Genomic DNA, 15,669 nt, shown 5'->3' on the forward strand with positions numbered 1-15,669 from the left:
ACTTTCTTATAAATATTGGCCAAATATATATGACTTATTTTGCTTTAAAATTAGAGTCTCCTTTATAATTTGATTATCTTCATGTCTGAACATATGTATCAGTATCCACTGACATTATTGTCAAATATATCTAAATTTCTTAGTCCACTAATTGTAATTAACACTTGACATTGCTACATATTTAGGGTATGCTAGCTGGGCACAATGTTTTAGTTTTTCTTTTTAAAATGTATAGGTGAAATGGGTACATGATATTTGGCTTTTGTGTGTGTGTGTGTGGTACGCGGGCCTCTCACTGTTGTGGCCTCTCCCGTTGCGGCGGAGCACAGGCTCCGGACGCGCAGGCTCAGCAGCCATGGCTCACGGGCCCAGCCGCTCCACAGCATGTGGGATCCTCCTGCACCAGGGCACGAACCCGTATCCCCTGCATCGGCAGGCGGACCCTCAACCACTGCACCACCAAGGAAGCCCGATATTTGGCTTTATATTCCTTCAACAAACCCCAACTTTATTATTATAGATTGATGTTCTCTATCAGTTAGCTATACAAAGTGCTTTGAATAATTTTTAACAGACTATCAAAGGTAAAAAATACTAGAGACAATTGAAAATAGAATGGAGTTAGGTTACAATATTTGATAGTAAAGGTACTGAACTCTCGGAAAAATCTAAGCTGACCAAGACATGTATAAACAGATATTCCTTTCTTATAAACTTCTTTAAATTTCTCTGTATTCTTTTCTTTACTAGGCTTTTTCCCTAAGCTACTATAAATTGTCAAAGTACATTTTCATAAATTTTTTTTTTATTGTATGAGTGTTGTTGATTTGAGGAGGGGGAGAAAAGTTTTCTTATTTCTCTTTTGTGTTTCTTTTTTTCCTGTGTGAGAAGAAAGTGTTCAGATCATCTTTTTAAATAATGAAAATAATAATAACTGTTCCCAGGAGAATAAGACAGCAAAGAAGAGGTTCTGTTGGACTTAATCTGTGATAAAGCACTTTGGTGCTTCGGTTTTTGCGAGTTGAAGAAAGAGATGTACACAACATTTCAACCCTTCTATTATGACAGTTTATGCTTCCTGTACAGCTTATCTAACTCCAATGCCTGGGAAATAGACACGATTACCACCTTATGGAATGCTGCTTAACTTTAAATGTTCCCTACAGACTAGAAACCCACTTCATCAAAATTTATCTCAGTTTCTCAGGAATTATTTCTTCTGTAAGTTTCTGAATATTCCTGTGCAATTTTAAAATTTAACCCAAGATTGCTTAGACATAACTATGATATAAAAAGACAGAAAAAAATCCCACACTAAGGGAGTTTGTTCACAAGAGTTCCTGTGAAAGAGCTGTGTCCTATGCCCATGTACACTTTAATCACTCACTCTTTCAGCTGTTATCAATTTAAAACCAATGAAACTCCCACACTGAGTCCATTTGAGCAGTCAATTTTAATATCTCAAGGCATCTGTAGTTATTCTGAATTGGCTGCAAAAGCAGAACTAACAAGTTAAGCTCTAACCATAAGTCGACATCAGGCTGGTAAACCATTCATCAAACACAGACAGTTAGTCAATACTCCAGTATGAAAAACCAACTAGCATTTTTAAGAAGAGCAATATATTCATAATATGTTTGCCAGTCTGGTTTGCATTGCTTCCTTAATGGCTGTGCATTTAACTTTCTAGTCAACAGGGTGCTTCTTGCACTGCCAAGGCAACATGTTTGAGGGAAAACTGGTCAGTCTTCCCATGTTTGGGTAATATTTTTACACAAGAATAAAAGGGATGGAGGAATGTGCCTTTTGTGAATAAGAATCTAGAAAGTGTCTTAATAGTTGTTTTTTATAAGAAAACTCTTTCAACCATATGTTCTGGATCTTTGAGCACAGTCTCCACTTCAAATATTATGTCACTGTCAGGCCATGTGTCTCAATTTTGTGTTTGGAAAATATGGTTGCTTGAAATACCTCTTTCTCTCCCAGGAATGACTCCATGACAGGATTGCTGCCTCCCATAGAGAAAAGACAATGAAGAAGGAGGAGTAGTCAAACAAGATCAAGGCAGTCATCACTTCAATCAAATTATTTCCAAATTTCAGGAGCTCTGGGGGCCTTGCGTGAGGGGGAGTGAAGGGTGTTTATGACATATAGCTGCCTGTTCCCAGAACTCTTTTATGTACTTTTATTTTATCTTCAAAAAGAAAGGACATATTAAAGAGAAATATCTAAGGAGGAACAATGCTACATAAAGTTTATGTTTTCAGATCTGTTGCCCCAGAAAATGCTTTGATAAAACACACTTAGAGCAACATAGTCAATTTCAAAGGAAAGTTGGGAGATATACCTCTCCTTATTGCAATTTGACTAATACTGACAGTCCACCAATTATGAATATCCAAATTCTGATACGGCCTCTTCCCTCTTTCCCAAAGAGGAAAATAGAATATGCTGGAATAGCACTTCTGCCACACACAGTTATTTTTCTGATGACTAAATTTTACAGAGGCTGGTCAAATTTCAATGTCTGTAATCAGATAGGGTAACAAGTCAAAAGAGATATATTTATACTGAACAAAATTTGCCCCTCCCCCAAATAAAATGATACAGTTCTTTTTTTCTTTAGGTTGGGAATTTGTGGAACATTGCTGATTTATAATAGAAATGAATTTGAGGGGAAAGATTTGTAGGCCAGACTGTCGGTGATGCTAAAGGAAATATTATAAAAGAACACTCTCTTAATCTTAGGATATGTCTAAATGAATTGCTGATATTAATATTTCCTGTGCTTGTAGCAGTCCACACGTCTGCTGAATGTGGACCCTGATGAGGAGATGCAGGTTGGGAGAGCTCTGATATGTACCATCTTTAGAAACACATTCAACATACATATAATGTGGACTCTCAAATCCCAATCATAGCATGAATACCTCCTTTCCCAAGCACTATGAAAAATTCAATTCATCTCACTATAAATGAAGCATTTATTCACACATTTGTTCAAATTATCAGTCTGCAGGTCAGGAAGAAATTCTGCTATCTGCTCCCTCAATTATCCACCTCACCACAAAAAGAAATCAACGGCTAGTATTTTTTATAAGCAGTAGAATTATAAAAACTACAAAGGAGAAAGTGAAGCGCCAGCAGTGGCTTTGGATACAGTTCGTATAGTCTACCGAGGCCCTGAAAAGCTAACAAGAATTAAGCTGAAGAATCTTCCACTGTCTGTGAGCTGGGTTTAGGAGTCATGAGGGAACTATGTGGTACGAGAACACCTGCTGGAAAACAGCAGGGTATCAATAATAAATGCTAACCTTTAAAAAGGGGATTCTTGTGAACACTGAGGAGAGCCCTGCATCTTTCTCTTCTCTTCAGGTGGTTGCATGGAGGAAAGATTTAGGATGTGATTAGAGGATTGAACGGGTCATAGACCACCTCTCCAGAGGGCAGTGCAGCAGCCTCCTGGCACAGGAAGGAAATATCACATTGGCCTGACTTCTGTCATCTGCAACTAGTTGAGGATATGCTTCAGAGAGCATATAAACTTGGGCTGGTGCAATGTCAGGGATGGGGAGGGGAGGTTTACTAGCCTTTATACAGTCTACACACACACACACACACACACACACAATTTGAGTTAGAGCATGCTTAAAACATGGTTTATTATGAAACAAAACCTGTCTCTACCTGTTCCTGTTTCCTTACTGGCACTCATGCTGATTTCTTCTTATTTTAAGGAAACTTGTCAGTCCTTAAACTGGAAGGCTTAAAGACAGTATTTTGAACTGGCACTAGGATTAGACTAACCCTGTAGAGCATGCCAAAACTCTGGACAATCTTTTAATGATAGATAGTCCATGGAATGAATAAAACCAGCATCTACTGCCAGGGCAAGAATTAACATGGGTTTTAGAGGCCACTGGCTAACAACAAAATGCCAATATGCTGGTTTCAAATCAACTGGGTCTTATTCATTTTATATTCTCAGCATTTAGCATGCCTGTTACCAGGAATCCAGTCAGCTTTAGGGTTTATGCCTATTATCTGGAACTTTCTTTTACCTAAAAAAACACAAAGATCTTGAGAACTTGACATAAAGGGAAAGTAATATAATTTAAAGGAAGAAAAAATAACAATAATAGAAAATATTATTACTTGCAAATATACAAAATATAGTAGGTTATACCAGGAAATTACTGGTAAAACCATTTTGTAGGTACTAAAAATCAAGTATATATAAGTCACCATCTCAAATAATATATTCTAACTAATCCTGTGTGAAAAGGTCTCCCTCCATAAGAAAATAAGTTCTTGAACCTCAGGGAAACCAATTTATTATTCTGGCTCATTCTTTTCCTGCTTACCTAATTCACTCCCATTTCTGGACCTCATTTTTCTCCTGTTGTTCTAAAGTTATTTTGATTTTAATATCTCATAATATCAGGATCATTTCCTCCCTGGATAACAGGCTTTTAAAAGACATGGGCTTAACCTGCTACCCAGGTGCACTTTTTTCTCAACATTTGTCACCTTTCATGGTGACCTGTGTTTTATTATTGAACAAAAGCTAGCTATATGGTACTCTGTTACCAACACATTAGCTCCCAAGAGCCTTTAAATAACAGAAATTGCCTGGGAACTCTAAAGGCAGAGGAACCAGGAAGCTTATAGGCCAAGATAAAGCAGCTTAAGGTTGGCTATTAATTTTGGCTAATATTAAATCATGACACAGCTCACACGTAAGGATCACAGTTCAATTATGAACCATAAAGAAGTTTAAAGAAAAGAAGATTTACAAGATATTTTTAAGCACATTAATGCACATTGTGGCAGTTGTGAGAGTATTTCAGGCCCAAGCAATGATAGACCCATGCCCCAGTACATAAATTCAAATATAATTATTCTTAGACTAACACTGATAAAGTGGCAACTTGGAGCATACCTCTACTCAAAGGTATATTGCAGTGTTGTGCATATATATTTTGCTTAAATTAATGATGTGACAGGAAGGTTACTTTGTCATACATTAGTTCTAACAAATTATTTTAAAAATACTTTCCTCTTAATGATTTTGCTATTCATAAACATAACTGTGGAAACTTTATTGTTGATAACTTGTACCTGAAACTTGGATAGCAAAGCTCTCTTTACTTCTCAATATAATTGACATCTTTTACAAAAGTACTGTGATTTAAAGGACATTATTTTCTCATATGACAAAAACCTTAAATAATTAGTTGTGTGGGTAATTATTAAACATTCTAGCAATTAGAAGACACCATGTAAATGGGTGTAGATAGGAAAGAAAATGAGCTCATGCCCATTTGTGTATAAAGAGTACCATGATACAAATTACCCAAAAAGATAAATATGAGACAACTGCGAATGATCTTTATACTTTCCTTAAAGTAAGTGAGTTACTGCTGACTTTCCTTGACACTTGTTTGGATTGATTTCTCATACATTAAAAGAATACTTGGGAGAATGGTTTCCTAGGGTCATCTTGGCCATGATTTCCTCCATAAACATAAGTAAGAAAAGAAAGAAGCAGGAAAGAAAGGAAAGAAAGAAAGATGAAAACAATGAAGCAAAGACAGAAGGAAGGAAGGGAGGGAGTGAGTTGCTGAATGGTTAAGATAAGCTGGGCACTGTGTGAGATTCTTTACATATATCATTTCATTTAACTTTTATGATATAAATTTTGTATATCAAGAAGTTGATAACCAAATATTAAATTATATAGCTGGTAAATGATAGGATCTACCTTTAAACTTAGATTAGTCACATTCTAAAGCTGCTCTACTTTCAAATAAATTCAATTTTCTTAATTGTAAAATAGAGCTCAAAATTTTCTATCACCACAGAAAATTCTATAAAGCCTGATTCAGCTTATCAAGAGTATATAAGGCATACGGTATCCAATGGAAATATTTGATATTTGAGACAGGTGTGGTAGTCCCTATAGTCACCCTACAGCAAAAACATATCATTGACAAGCTACTTCTACCCATGTATGCAGAGCTCCAGCTTATCTTTTTGGAGCCTCATTCTGTAATAAGAATGGACAACCACGGCCCACCAGATATTTGAGTCAAGTCACTAATGTGATGGAAATAGAATGAGAAAAATATATGAACGAAAGGAACCAGATTAAATTGATGATTCAAAGTAGAGAAAATTTTAAAATAAAAAAACCTAGGGGCTTCCCTGGTGGCGCAGTGGTTGAGAGTCCGCCTGCCAATGCAGGGGACACAGGTTCGTGCCCCGGTCCGGGAAGATCCCACATGCCACGGAGCGGCGGGGCCCGTGAGCCATGGCCGCTGAGCCTGCACGTCCCGAGCCTGTGCTCCGCAACGGAAGAGGCCACAACAGTGAGAGGCCCGCGTACGGCAAAAAAAAAAATAACCTAAAAGTACAAAACAACAAATTTTAATTTATATCCTTAGATAAGTTAGAAAAAAATATAATCTATTTTCTGTTTTCTCACTTATTCAATTAATTAATGTTTATTGAGTGCTAAGTGCCATCCTCACTATTGGGAATGGGAGTAGCATGGTCAAACAAAATTTTTGCCTTCATAGCATGTGAGAGAGTGAGGTATGCAAGAAAGAACAGAGAATAAGAAAGACAGCTAGAAAATTGAAAATATAATTGCTTAAGTAAAAATAAATTAATATAAAGGTGGAGGGGGGGCACTTCCCTGGTGGCACAAAGGTTAAGAATCCTCCTGCCAATGCAGGGGACACGGGTTCGAGCCCTGGTCCGGGAAGATCCCACATGCCACGGAGCAACTAAGCCTGTGTGCCACAACTACTGAGCCTGTGCTCTAGAGCCCGTGAGCCACAACTACTGAGCCCATGTGCCACAACTACTGAAGCCCACGCACCTAGAGCCCGTGCTCCACAAGAGAAGCCACCGCAATGAGAAGCCCGCGCACTGCAACAAAGAGTCCTCGTTCACTGCAACTAGAGAGAGCCTGCGTGCAGCAACGAAGACCCGACACAGCCATAAATAAATAAATAAATAAATGAAAATTTTTTTTAAAAGGGGGGATCAAACTGAGAATTCTTTCAGAACATGAGAAAAATCAATCCTGATGATCTAATACTCACATCATAAAGATCACAAAAGAGGAAATAGAGAAAACTGATGGGAGAAACTTATTAACATAATAATAAAGAGAAAAAATTCCAGAGCCAAAGAGTCATTGTTCTTCAAGTTGAGTGCCAAGCAGAATAAATTTTTAAAATTCTGCCAATATACATTATCTCGATTACAGAATCTCAAAGACAAACAAAAACCAAAAACAAAAAAAACCCTCAATGTTTCTGAAAGAAAAAAATTTTAAAGTAACAAGAGTAAGAATGGAAGCTGCAACTCTGTATTCTAGAGGCAACGGGATTTTACGCCCAACTAAACTATTGATTAAGTGTGCCTGCATCCTGAAGATATTTTTAAGCAGTCAAGTTCTCATGTTTCCTAAATGAGTTACTGGAGTTACATAGAAATAGAAGAAACTAAAGCAAGAAAGAAAAGCCATGTGATTCAGAAGACAGTGAATACAACTCAGAAGATCAGTGAAAGGAAATCACAGGGTGATAAAGGTGAAGCCTGGAAAGCAACCAATACAAATGAAGTAGGATGATGGAAGGACTTTAGAAAACATTCTGGGGTGAAAACCAGGGAGTCACAGACTAAAGTATATAGAATGTTTAATTGAGAGGATTAAAGCCTTTGAGGATGTAAAGGCTCAGAAAGCAATAAAAAATAAAACCCTGGGGGAAAAAACATCTGTATAAGAAATTCACAATCCAAAAGTATATCAAACTAAACAATAGCATGATTATAAGCAAATGATGAAGCATAAGCTTTAAAAATAAGAACATTATAATATGTGTGGCCGATATGGCATAGCATTGGACCCATGGATAAGTTAATCCAATCTGGCAAATCACCTGGGGAAAAATTCCATAATATTTACATGATAAATATGAAGTAAATGCTCATGACTGACTTTTTTTCACATTTAGATTCAAAATATGTGGGGCGGTGTAATAGAAGACTTGATTATTGTGGTTGTGAAACAACATAAACTTACTAATATAACCTTCAAATGTAAAAGAAAGGAGAATCTTTTTCACCAGGATGAAGGGTCATTTCTCTTTGAGGGTCACAGAGTCACGATATTGTAAGAAAAGGGAAGGAAGTCTAATACTTGGTGCTGCGGTAAGCAGCCTTACCTAATCATAATCACATGAACGTTGTTTTTTTGGTTTTCTGCTTTTAGAGTCAACCTATAAATAAGTCATAATTGCAGAAACCAGTGAAATAATATAAAATTTCAAAATGTAGAATACTCAATAGCAAAGGCAGAGGAGATGAAAGGGGAAAAGGACACTATGCTTCTCATCTTGCCAATGGATGCATTGTCTCAATTTTCTATGGTTAATAGAACAATAAATAGAGGTTCAAGTATGTTGGATGTTTCAGAGGAAGCCAACAGTAACAGCAAGACCAGCTATATTTGAGTATTTGGGGAAGAGAGGGCGAGGTAGATGAAGTCTAGTTTAATTAAGATTCATTGTAAAATAAATCTGAGGTAATGTCTAAGCTTTATAAATAAAGATATTAGAACATGACAGATAAGAAAGATATTGACAAAAATCTATACCCCAAATAACAATAACATAAGATAGGGAGGCAGCCACCAGAAGAACTGTGAACAGAAACCATTCCAAATGGTGCACTGCAAGAAAGAAAACTGGGGTAAGGCAGGAAAACACTGCTTTTCATCATAAATCCTGGAGGCATACTATTTCATCCTCAGACTGGTTGTTTCCTTTACAATATACTGAGTAAAAAATATAAGTAGTGCAGCATTATTCTCAATTTCTACTAATATCATCCAGTATGGTTTTGTCCATACAAAGATGAAAGAAACCACTTTCTAAATATACAGTACTTTCTAACTCTATCATTTTGATATAAGGAAACACTAGTTGCTCCTAAAAACCAACCAATTGTTATCTTTTCTAAAAATTGCACTGCCAAGTGTTTTCTGTTCTTGGATGTCAATGCTGCCATTTGAAAGATTACGTAAGGTAGTTTGGTTGATGCTAAAGAGCTATTATCTCAGTTCCAAAAGCAAGTAGAGGACATGTATAAGCACACCTACCACCCTAAAATCCTCTTCCTTATAATTTACATATTATACTGATTGGAGTTTTGTTTTCTATGAGAGGCTCAATGTAATAAACTCATACTTTTAAAAAGCTCTTGCCATCCCCTTGGCAAATGTGAAAGCACTTGGAGAAATTGAAAGCTTTTCAGAAGCTACCACTGCAATGGCACAATGATTGCAATGCCCACCTGAGCTATTACGATTTCCTTCCACTGGGTGATCATTTAGAATTATCTGCTGGCCCCTTTTTGGCATCACAATGTACCCTTCTCATTAGTCATATTAAAGAAATCAGGAAATGCAGCCCCAATCAAGAGACTGTTTCCAGATCTAAAACCTAGCCAAAGAAATCACATATTGGCTAGGTCTCCGTGAGTCCTAAAAACAGGTTTTGAAGAAAGGCTTTGTGACTGAGCTTAGACTGTGTGATACTGGGACAGTTTTCTTTTCACATAAAGTACTTTGTGAATATAGTTCTGCTGGGCATTAAAGTACATAAAACACAGCCTTTCCTGCCCCACAGTGAGGGCTCAACGAAGGCTGGCTGAATTCAAAACTCAGGCCTCTCAGTCTGTTGGGAACATTACATAAAAGAGTAAACACTTTGGGGCTTCCCTGGTGACGCAGTGGTTAAGAATCCGCCTGCCAATGCAGGGGACATGGGTTCGAGTCCTGGTCCGAGAAGATCGCACATGCCGCGGAGCAACTAAGCCTGTGTGCCACAACTTCTGAGCCTGCGCTCTAGAGCCTGCGAGACACAACTACTGAAGCCCGCACACCTAGAGCCCGTGCGCCGCAACAAGAGAAGCCTCTGCAATGAGAAGCCCGTGCACTGCAACGAAGAGTAGCCCCCACTCGCCGCAACTAAAGAAAGCCGGCGCACAGCAACAAAGACCCAACTCAGCCAAAAATAAATAAATAAATAAATAAATTAAAAAAAAAAAAAAGAGTAAACACTGAAAAGTGTCTGTGGCCTTGTCAAGCCCCCCCGCCAGGTATCAGGAAGCACACTCGTAAGACGCAAAATACCACGTACAGCTTTCCCAAACCTTGGTAGTGGAGGCCTTTATTCCACATGTGGAAAATTAGACAGTTTAAAGAATTTGATATATATTCTTTGGGCAAATGCACTGCAGAATAAATTTAAAGGCATTATCCCTCTTTCTAAATAATTCTTCTCTTGAAAGAGTTAAGTCATTTTACTTGGAGAAATTAAATATTTAACTGTTAATCATTAATTTATGTTATGTGAGTTTTCATAACCAATCAGAAACACTGATTTCATTGGTTTTTTCTAAGTCTTTGCCTTAGATGTGCTAAGAAAATGGACTTAAAGTACTAAATTTGACTAGGCCTGCGTTTTTTAAAAATTGGTTTAATCCTTTCTACTCGGTTAAAAAAAAAGTCTCAGAAGAAGCCTTACAAAAAATTCACAGTTAAAACTGAAACAAGCCCAAGAAGTGACTATATTTGCATAACTTGAACTGTATTTGGAAGAAAATTCCACTGAAGACAACAATGGAAGCTTATCAAATTGGAATTTCACATAGATTTTCCATAGCCCTACTAATGAATACTGACTCATTGGTCAGCTATGGTGAAAATGTAATGGAGCTCTAAGATAGGAAATGTATCACTGGAGTGTGTTCGGTGGTTCCATTACATCAGTATGAAAACTGCATCAGGCATCTGGTTTCTCTGCTGCTTTCCGAGACCAATTCTAGAGCACTATGGTTATTAATTCTTTAGCATTTTGACTGGGGCCAGACTGTGCCACTGAATTAAAACCCCTTTTGCCACAGTCATGAAAAATTTGGACTTTATGTCAGATTGGGATTGTTTGGGCTACTTATCTGGTTTTATATTTTGTCAGGATGGCAGGTAACATGCTACTGAATTCTTTCTAAGAAACTTTTAATCTAGGGGATAAATTCGAAGGCAGAATTGAAGGTACTACTGTATTACTATATGAAGTTGGATCGTAGAGGACCAAATGCTGTCCACTGAAAAGGACACTTCAGAGAGTAAAAGTCTGAGCTAAGATTGATTTAAAGCATGTTCGAGTTCTACTGCCAAATGCTTACATTCTAAGAATTTTCCATTCTATTAGTGATAGGTATGTTCATGCTGCATAGAATTTCACCTTTCACAATTGGTTCAGAATGCTAGATGATTTTTGTGATATGTTCACCTCTTTTAAAGTGGACTGAAATTGATAGGTCAAACAGTTAGTCTAAACTATTGAAATAATTCTCATTCTAAGTAGTGCTGAAAATATTATCTGCTTTGTCCTGTTCCTGAGAAATAATTGCATATTAAATCACTTTTTGATTTCTATAAGGATCAGTCTTTCAACTTTGTTCTCAAAGTTTATTTTAGGACTTCATTTTAGCCCAAATTCTTTTCAAACTCTTTCTTGTATTTAACTTTCAAAATATATGCATCAGTTAGAAAATTTGAGAACCAGAGAGAATAATGGACTTGATGCATGTTTTCTTCTTAGGAAAATAATATATTTGCCTGTGTGATCTAAGTGATGATTTCCAGTTATAGAAATCTACATCACTGGTTTTATCTGTCCATCTATCCTTTCATCTATATGGTATACTACTGGTAATAACAACAGTAATGAATAATAATAGCATTAATAATAGCAGAGGACATTTCTTGAATAATTATGTTCCAGAAACTCTGTTAAATCCTTTAAATGGATTATCTCATTTATTTGTTTTAGTGGTCCTCTCGGTGGTGGGTATAAGTATACCCATTTAACAGAAGAGGTATCTGAGGCTCAGAGATCATAACTTGTTCAATGTCCATATTAGTGAGTGGTAGAACCAAGGTCTGAATTCCAATTACAGTCTCTTGCCAGAGTGTTTTTTTATTCTGGTGGCTGGTCTGGTCTAGGATATTTTATATACTTTAGATATATTTGCAAAAGTACCTGCTTATTTCAGTTTAGATTGAGTTCTAGGTTCTCCAGCTCTCAAATCTGTAAGTTTTCATGACACTGGTTTAGCTTGGACTTTCTTCCTAGCACTTTCTTCCTCTCATTTACTTCAGACTATGACTACATGATCAGATAACTTATTATACAAATGAGGACTCATCTGAGAATGAAAAGGGCTGCTGTTACTAAGTATTCTGGGACAATAGGTATAACTAGGATTGTCCAGGCACGTGGGGACATGGGATCATTCTGATGGGTCACCAGGATACTTCTTCTCGGCTCCTGGTCCAGAGCCCAGATCCTCTGAGGGCAAAACTAGGTGTTTTTTTTCAATGATCCTCTGATACAACCTTTATTTTCTCAGGATTAGTTTTCTGGACAAGTATTTTTTCCTCTGTTATAGAGCAGAACGTTTAATAAGCAACCTAAAAAGAGTAAAATATCTTAATACTCCTTTAGAGCTGAGTAACTATGGACACAGAGGCACATTTATTTATCACTGTTACAGTAAAAGTATAAAATGCTCTATACCTTTAATAAGTCCTTTTTCTTGCAGAGTTTTCAGGGAAGGTCTTCGGGTAATAAACTTCTTTAATCTGCTTTTAACTCGGTTTTTGTCGCTTGTATCAGAAGCACTATGATGCAGTCTGAACACTGGAGATTAAAAAAAAAGTCAGAGGCTTTCAGTAAATTTTTCCTTTATGATTATTACTTTATGCAAATATGAATAGAAAATAGTAGTTATGGGACAACTACCTGAATTAATAGCTCAGGCCCTTCTGCTTAGACAGGGCATAGGAGTAAAAATTTGCCCATATGAAAATATTAGCTCTGTTGCAACATGCATGTGTAATGAGAATGTGGTTAGCTCCATATTTTCACAATTTATTTTCACATTCATTTCCTCATATTTACCACAATAATCTTTATCTGTATAATTCCACCAAACTGAATCCATACACAAAATTGCAGAAAAGTTCATCTAACTTAGAGATTAAAAAGCTCTGGTTAATTTCAATTAATTGTGATTATATACTGCCTGTAGGAAATGTAAGCATTTTCAAAGATCCTGCTTGCCCAAATAATTTCGTCAATTTTCTTTATCAAGTTAACCCAAAGTGATTTCTTTTTCAGAAAGCAGATATTTCTTACTCTTCTTATTTGTGTGAAATTACCACTAGGTGAAATTCTGTAACACATATTGCCTCAAACTTCTGCCATGTCTTCATCAGTCCCCCATCCTCAGTTTCCTAGCCTCACTGTTATATTCAAAGTTAGGTGTGCATCAAATTCATTTCCTAAGCAAATCTTTGCTGAATGTCTACTGATTATCACATCCCATGCTAAACGCTGTGAATTCAATGATGAACGTAACACTTAAGGTCTGTACCTTCATTAAGCATGGAGTCTAAATACATTCAAGTTATCTTATTATTAATGACTTTATTAACTAACTTGTTAATAATGATTCTTATCATTAATAATTCCTGAAATGATAGGAATTTATTATCTCTACGACCTGAGACACAGATCGTAAGTGGGCCCTTCACTGTCTTAACCTAATTACTGACATCATGTGAGGATTTGTGGCACTTAAGTAGGAACATAGAGGTTCTTTTCCTCTCAAATCATATTTTAGAATAAGCCAATCATTCAGATGGGTTAATGATAATATGACTAAAATGTATTGACACCGTAATTTATGCTTGATATTCTCCTAAGCACCTAACATGATTTAACCTAATTCTACTGCAATGTAAGCTACATGTAGGCAGGGATTTTTATCTACTTTTACAAATGTTATTCACTAATGTGTCCCTAATACCTCAAACACTGTTTAGAATTAGTGTTTAGTCAATATTTGTTGAATCAAACCTCAAATGACCTTTTGAAGTATATAAACTAATTCATCCATTTTAGAGATGAAGAAGCTAAGTCAAAGAGTCAAGCTAAGTAACTTGTCCAAGGTCCAGTTTGGATATGGGACCAGTCTCATAGGATTTTTATCTGGTATTCTAATGTATTGGAGTATTGGTGAAAGAATGGAAGGGGAAGGAAAACATAAACATCAGGAGCTCACGTAGTCATTTAAAGTAGAATGGTTTTAATCAACTAAAATTTTTAAAGTAGCTATTGGGTGCAAAACATTTTACTAAGTTAACAGTTGTAGGGGAGCTTTACTTGAGTCATTCTATCCTCTCCTGAGGATCTCAGAAGAAAAAAGAGAGAGATTTAGGAGGGAGCTGCAGCTGGAAGAAAATAAATTGCCTGAATTAGAGGATCTGAAGTCAAATTTTCCCAGTGGGGTCTCCAAGGAACCCGCAAAAGTGCCTAAGGGAGAGTGTATGCTTTAAAAATTCTGCCTGGCCTAGAGTGTGAGAAGCTTTCTTATAACTGGTCAAATAAGGATATTTTTGCAACCTCCTTCCTCTAGCTTTAACCACAAAGTAGTTATAAACTTGTGTTAGCAAAATGGGGAGATGGAGTGAAGTGTTAGGCTAAGGAAAAGAAGAGGAAGACATCCTGCCCTCCTCCTAGCTAAGTGTAGAGTGGAGTTTTAATTTTAAATTAAGTTCAAAATTTTGATTATTACATGGGGTTATACACTATTAAATACTGAGTTGAGACAGTACTTGCCACTTATAAGACCTTAATATCTTATATTACCTCAAAGTAAGGTTCTCAATCTTAGTACTATTGATATTCAAAAAAGAAATTTTTTTTTGCAGGGAGTTGCTCTGTACAGGATAAGGATGTTGAGAAGCCTCCCTGGCCTCCACCCACAATATGTCAGTAGCACACTCTCCTCAGTTGTGACAATCAAAAATGTCTCCAGACATTGTTAAATGTCTTCTGGGGTGAGAGGGGGAAAAAGTGCTCCCTGCTGAGAATCATTCCCTTAAACTGAAGGGACAAGTTATAGGACCTGCTTCAGTTTTTGTTTATTGGTGGTGGAAGGGCTACTCCCACACTGAAAAAATGTAAAGCAACGGTGAAAAGCAAAACAAAACCCTATTATTTTAATAATATATCTCTCTATAAGTAGCATGTATATAAAAATATATATGTAAAACATACATATCTGATCTACCTATTGTCTATCTATCTGCTATCTATTAATTAAATGAGCTGTTTATAAAAGTACAACCACTCTCATGTGAGGGTGGTCAATGGGGCTATCACTTGAAGAGGTTGGGAAGCACTGCTGTAGACCAGAGCGTCCCAACTATTGTATCTGACAGGATGGTTATGTAGAGTGAGATTTATGGATGCCCTCAGCACTCTGGGTAATTGAGCAAGACCAAGGCAACCTGAGCCCCTGGGAAGCTGTTGTTGGCTATGAGCAGTCTTATTTATTTGTTCCAGTGGGCTATGCAAATATTATCATTATTTTGTGTATTTGAACGTAAAAGGGTCTGAGGAGCACTGCTTTAGACCTGTGCTGTCCAATATGGTAGCCACTAGTCACTCAGAGCTATTGAGTACTTGAAATGCAGCTTGTGCCATAGGTTGAAATAATAATGTTTTGGATATTTTT

General features: G+C 36.8%; 1 protein-coding gene across 2 annotated transcripts in view; it reads right to left on the reverse strand.

Moving 5' to 3' along the window:
* The window catches only part of ARHGAP15 (Rho GTPase activating protein 15), a 618,549-nt gene that overhangs the window by 245,079 nt on the left and 357,801 nt on the right, over positions 1 to 15,669 (reverse strand). For both annotated transcript variants that reach the window (XM_081242631.1, XM_081242630.1), the window contains exon 9: positions 12,663 to 12,785. In XM_081242631.1, coding sequence (XP_081098757.1) covers positions 12,663 to 12,785 — 123 coding nt within the window. The remainder of the gene's footprint in view (positions 1 to 12,662; positions 12,786 to 15,669) is intronic.

The sequence above is a fragment of the Mesoplodon bidens genome, assembly GCF_964165515.1.
Source record: "Mesoplodon bidens genome assembly, chromosome: 8".
NCBI lineage: Eukaryota > Metazoa > Chordata > Mammalia > Artiodactyla > Ziphiidae > Mesoplodon > Mesoplodon bidens.